Source organism: Talaromyces proteolyticus, assembly GCF_021365285.1.
Source record: "Talaromyces proteolyticus strain PMI_201 chromosome Unknown BGW36scaffold_11, whole genome shotgun sequence".
NCBI lineage: Eukaryota > Fungi > Ascomycota > Eurotiomycetes > Eurotiales > Trichocomaceae > Talaromyces > Talaromyces proteolyticus.
In genome coordinates this window covers 43582-49596 of record NW_025764287.1, presented here as the reverse complement: position 1 = coordinate 49596, position 6015 = coordinate 43582, and the positions used below count along the sequence as shown (strand labels likewise).

The 6015-nt window shown below is 34.3% G+C and overlaps 1 protein-coding gene across 1 annotated transcript; it reads right to left on the bottom strand.

Moving 5' to 3' along the window:
- Positions 1-2371: 2371 nt before the first annotated feature.
- Positions 2372-3508, bottom strand: BGW36DRAFT_304471 (uncharacterized protein; the record flags this gene model as incomplete). The annotated part of the gene is made up of 6 exons (XM_046211974.1): positions 2372-2630; positions 2666-2894; positions 2953-2988; positions 3038-3102; positions 3154-3241; positions 3304-3508. The coding sequence occupies 6 exons, from the start codon at positions 3506-3508 to the stop codon at positions 2372-2374; spliced, it is 882 nt and encodes a 293-aa protein (XP_046067792.1).
- Between the last annotated feature and the right edge of the window lie 2507 nt (positions 3509-6015).

The window sequence follows — 6015 nt, the reverse complement described above, 5'->3', positions numbered from 1 at the left end:
ATAAATACTAAATGAAAATAATAATAGCATTATAATATTCTTTTAAAATAATATATCAATCTAATAGCTATTAATATCTTTAAATAAGTAATATAATACTTAGGCTGTCATTTGGTTCAGTTCAAACTGAACCAAAACCGATCTGAAACCCGAATGGTCCAGTTCTGGTCCTATATACAGTGAACTGATGTGGTTCAATTCACCAAGTCCAGGACCATATGGTTTTTTGGGGCCTATTTGGGTCTGGTTCAGTTTGGGTTTTTGATTCAGTTTTATCTGAATATCTAAATACTAATGAATTTCTATTAATAATACTAAAACATTTAGAATTAACCCTAATTCTTTATAATTATTATTGATTATATAATCATTTCCAAAACAGCTTTTCATAAATTAAATTCTTATTTTTTAAATTAAGATTTTATTTTAGATATTTTTATAAATATTATAATAAATTCTTAATATTTAAATTATAATCTAAGAATTATCCAAATAGTAATAATATCTTTTTTATTTTTTATTTATATTTTTTAAATTATATTATACAGCCAATCTATCTATTAAAAAAAAATATATATATTTCTATATCTATTCTATAATATAATTAGTATTTATTATTATCTATCTATTTTTTAAATATATTTTAATAATTAAATAAAAAATTATAATTTAAATAATTAATTCTAATTTTTATATTATTTATCTATTAAATTTATTAAAATTTAAAAAGATTTTAATATATTTTTAAAAATAAAATCTAACTATAGTTAAAAATTCTTTAATATAATTTAATTATCTGAATAAAAACTGGATTAGACTTACACTAATCTAACTATAATTAGTAATTCTTTTTTAGTGTAATTTAATTTCAATTTAGAGAGCTAGAATCATTCAGTTTTCGATTCTGGTTCTAATATTAAAGACTAAACCAAACCGACCCACTTTTGGGTTTGGTCCAGAAACTCAGGACCAGAACCAAATCAAATGACAGCCTAATAATACTTATATTAATTTAAAACTAAATATATCTTAATAATAGTATATCTATATTAAATTAATAAATATAATATCTCTAATTATAAAAGCTATTTAGAAGAATTAAAAATTATTAAATATATATTATTCTAATATATATAATAATAATAATTAAAAAAAGCTCTATATAAAAATCTTTTATAAATAAGAATTAATAAACTTTTAATAATAAAAAATATATTAAAAATATATATATAAAAAAATTTAAAAATTATTAAAGCTTTATTAATCTTTATAAAGATTATTAAAGTCTCCACCTGAAAAATAAACTACCCAGTAATGAAAACAGGATACTTCTAGCTGTATAATTTCCCAAAAAGCAACAATCGAATGATGAGATCAGTTGCCGAGATCTAAGAAATCACGCATACGACGCTGTAGAACTGAGAGAACGGCGCACAATTTTGACGCGACATGCTAGAAAATTGTCAAAGTTAACGAATTAGAAAAATCGGTGCTTATACAAGACATATTTGACCTGGGCTCGCGTGCACGTGTAATCTATTTCCGGCTTCATAGTGTTCGAGATATGGCTAACTGATTGCTTGCTGGACACCGTGCGCCATGTGTTGGATCATGTGGTCTTCCAACTTGGTTAAGTGGCAACCACTACCCCAGACGTATCTTACGCGAAAATATAACTGCCAAATGCCTTAATGGGCCGGGTTCAGCTCATTTGCATTGTGGCGGCAAAGCATTGGTTACACGAGTCACATCTAGAACTTTGGACTGTACGATATAGGAGTTATCTCCAATGTTGTTGTGACCATTTCGGATGGTCATCTACAGAGTGAAAACCTCCAATGGTCCTTAAAAGGTCAGAGTCGAGCCAATGGGCCCGTCCGAGGAGCAGCGTGAACGCTCGCGGGATCCGTCCGACCCAATCTGGCGGACGAGCACGATGCTACTAATGAGCTTGAGCGTTCAGAATAGTTGGAAATTGGAGAGGAGCGACACAGTTGTAGAATCTAGATTTTCCTTTGTGAAGGTTGAGCCTCGATATCACCGCTTCAAGTGCCATCTCTCCGTGGCTAAACAGCTTACAGCTTAGGACTTAAACGTCGGCACTGGCAGCTACGTTTCCTCACAGCAGCACGTATGTAAGACACACCAGATTGGGTAAATGAATTCTGCTACTACCACTACTTACAACCCGATTGCTAACAAATATGAAACTAGTTTGACTTCTTATGAAGTTTTTCTTGCCTTTCAAGCCATACCCCCAAGAACTTCCGATTCATCACCTGCCAACGTCGGTAAATTTATTACGAGTTGGCAGTTCTCCTACCCAAGCCACGTTGAGTTGCATCTGGTTCAGGATATATCAGTCATATTCTCAAACCATACCAGCATCTTTCTTTTCTTTGGCCTTATCTTGCGCTCCTTTAATTACCGTGGATAAATCCCCAAGTGGAATCATAACTGGGAAATCAACTGACGCAAGAACCAATGCTATAAAGATGTAAAATCCGATTAAGCTTGCAGCCAACAGCAGACCTCCACTAATATGTTGAAGCATGGTAGCATAGATAGCATTACCATAACTAAGGCTGAAGAAAGATCCAGTAAGACAACCAACTGCAGCCAATATTAGTCTATAAGGTTTCACATATTAATTACCTTTATTTACTTACCTGCAGGTACAAAGAGACAGAATAGCAAGAAAAAGCATACATTCGTTCGGATACTTGCGATGCCAAGTATTATGAGTATGATCACGACTGCCATTGTAAAGAATCCGAAGGTTGCAAAGAAGGTGGCATTCATTCCCTTAGCAGGGTTTGAAGGGTCTGGAGAGTACGCGCCGTACGCGTTGAAGCTAGGTTCCAGAGTAGCGCCGAAAGAAAAAAAGAATCCACCTATCAGTCATATCTATATTAATAAAACATAAATTAGGACGATTCACAGGTTATTTACCAAAAATAGCAAAGACGGTAGCTGGGTAAGTGTTGCCTGCGGACACTCATTAGTAAAGAAAAGTGTGATTATTACCACCAAATACCTAGAATCCATTCTCCGACACCTCCCAATACCATTAGAAGACCACCTAAAAAGATTAAGGACCCACTATAAACAATTAGAAAGCTTCAAGTTCTTTCATTATAAGACTTAGCTTACACATTCGCAGCGTCGAGTCCTCCCGCTCCATGCCAACCAAGCAACACCATTGAGAATGGAGTGACACAGAGTAAAAAGCCACCCAAAGCTGTCAACGTGTTAGTATAGAGATGACAAAAGTTGGTTTGAAGTATATCAAAAATGACATACCAATCGGAGTGGGATTCCCAAAAGTCTGTCGCAATTCGCCTTTGACCCGATTTTGAGGGGCAAGGTACAACTGCTCAAACAGTTCCGGTGGGATCGAAATACTCCCAGCTGTCTTCATGCGTTGCAAGAAATCATCGTTTTTCTCTATAGAGGTCGATGGAAGGATTGACTCATGGTGGTTCTCCTCACCAGTAGTAGTGGTCATTTTGCTCATAGTAATATTTGTACCGTACAGGTTCTCAATGTATGAATTTTTTACTTTGTTTTTTTTTCAGTTCTCAAGAAAGTCGATAATTCATTCTTCTAGCCCTTGAACAGCTCGGGGGCCTGGGAGGATCTTATAAGTTACCTCCTTTCATGGTTGTTGTCCAAAGTGTTTACCTCTTGTAAACAGTTGCAGGAACGTAGATCGACAATCCAGAGTTTGGGGTTTGGGGTATACGGGGAATGTGGATACTACGGATTCTTCTAATTCGCCCTTTGGGCCCCATTATTCAAAAGCTCATCTGTACAATATCGCACCTCGGTAATGGCAGGGTTAAGAACCTTGGGTCTGCAGGATCGTCCGCAGTGAAATTATGGTGAAGCCACTGGCAGGGCGTTTTGTATAACCGGGAATCTCACTATTGCCGGACTTGAAGTTACGGTTTATCTGTTGGCTGACAGTTGTTATGAACCGCAGCGCCAAACCCGAAGCCGAGAAACCTTATTCTGTGCGGGGAGGCCGGCAATCTAAGGCTACAAATTTCCTAGGCAATCACTGGCGTGGTACATCCAATGCAAGTTATCGCCGATATACAATTGAGGACAAAAGTTTGAATATAGCACTAAGATAGCGCTTCAGTGCCAAGCATAAGGCATTTAACTAGTCCAAATCATTCCAAGTTATGACTCAGGGTTCGCTCAATGGGTTTACGTGTACGAGAAGCCATATTCCTTCAATTCGCGTCTAAAAGACGTTTTCATATCAAGAATACATATAAATAGCTTCATATTACAAACATTGGATTCATTAAAGCAGCAAAATAAATAACACACGTTTGTACAATAGTGCCAAATTATTGAGCCAGCATAAGCACTACTTCTTAGTCCTATATTCAAATTTTAGTCTCTCGGCTGTAACGAGTTGATTATTCCACTATTGTGCAAGTCTGCTAGCGGCTCGTGCAGTCTTGTCAGTCAAAGAGGTCGCGCAGCTCGGTTCCTCGTCGGAAGGTTTTAGGATACTTTGCGCAATTATGAGAGAGTGATCACTTCCTGTTTCAGATAAACTTTAATAGTCAAAGTTTTAAGATTATATTTCATCTCTCTCTCTCTATCTTTCATATCTAGTACGGAGGTGGGCACAGAAGTTATGTACAGCGCTGAATTCACCAGGACAGTAGCGCAAACACTATCATATTTTTATTTTATATTAAGATTATTTAATAGTCTATCAAGTAAATTAAATACTTTTGAATATTCTAATAGTTTACACTATGGGGGAATCATTCAACATCGGTTACGAAATCAACATGCATGAGGCTAAGGACAAGTTAAACTATTTGAAGGTAAGCAGCAAGCAGCTCGTAAAGCAGCTAACACCACAACTAATCAATTACCACAGTTAGACACAGTCTATTCACTATCTACACAGAATTACAGATTATATAAGTATATATACTCAGGTATATAATAGAGTATAGGAGAATTGTATATAGAGTAGAACAATAATTAAAACCTACAATCCATATATACTAAGAATATATACAGATTATAAGAAAATATTATCTATATCAATACACTCATTTCCATATATCTAATTCATCTTAGCATAATTCTTTAACATAAGTTACTTTAATTACACTAAAAAAGTCAACAAAACATTCATAACTTAAAATACTATTGCACTTTAAGATATCTCTCTGTCAAAACATTCATAACTTAAAATACTATTGCACTTTAAGATATCTCTCTGTCAAAACATATGTAGGCTGTCATTTGGTTCGGTTCGGACCAAACCAAACCCGAACTGAAACCCGAATGGTCCGCTTCAGTGTCAGGGTGCGGCAGGCGGGCGAGATCGAGGATTGACGATTGACTGATCAGGCCAGATGAACTGGCACATAGGCAGAGCTAGATACAAAATTAAAGATAAGATATAGCTTAAGAAGCTACATTAGGATTCTTATAGCTGGATAGCTTTTATTAGAATTACACTCAAATACAATTATAGTTATATTTGATTAGATTAAAGAAAATAGATTAATAGATTAAATAGTAAGTTAAGATTATAATAATATCTCTTTTTTTAAGACTAAATTCTAATAAGATTAGATCTAGACTTGTAAGAATATTATTAATAGAAATTATTAATAATTTTTTATATATTTTTTTAGATATTTAGTAAACTTTTTAATTAGTTTATTATAATTATTTTATTTAATAATATATTTTAAACAAAGATATTTACAGCCTTATTTTTTTAATAAAAATTGAGAATATTTTCTAATTTTTATTTAATTATATTATTAGCTTTAATTTATTTACTCAAGTTTTACAACCTTACCCAGCTATAAGCTATGAAGGGAACAAAACCGCTCCGGAAAATCAAAATCTGCTTTTTTGAATTCTAACGTCAATTGAGGGTGTCTAGGGCTTCTAAATGACCCTTAGAACACCTGAAAACAGTGCTGACCTCTCTAAGCCTGGAGGGCAGGCGCTAGGGCAGAA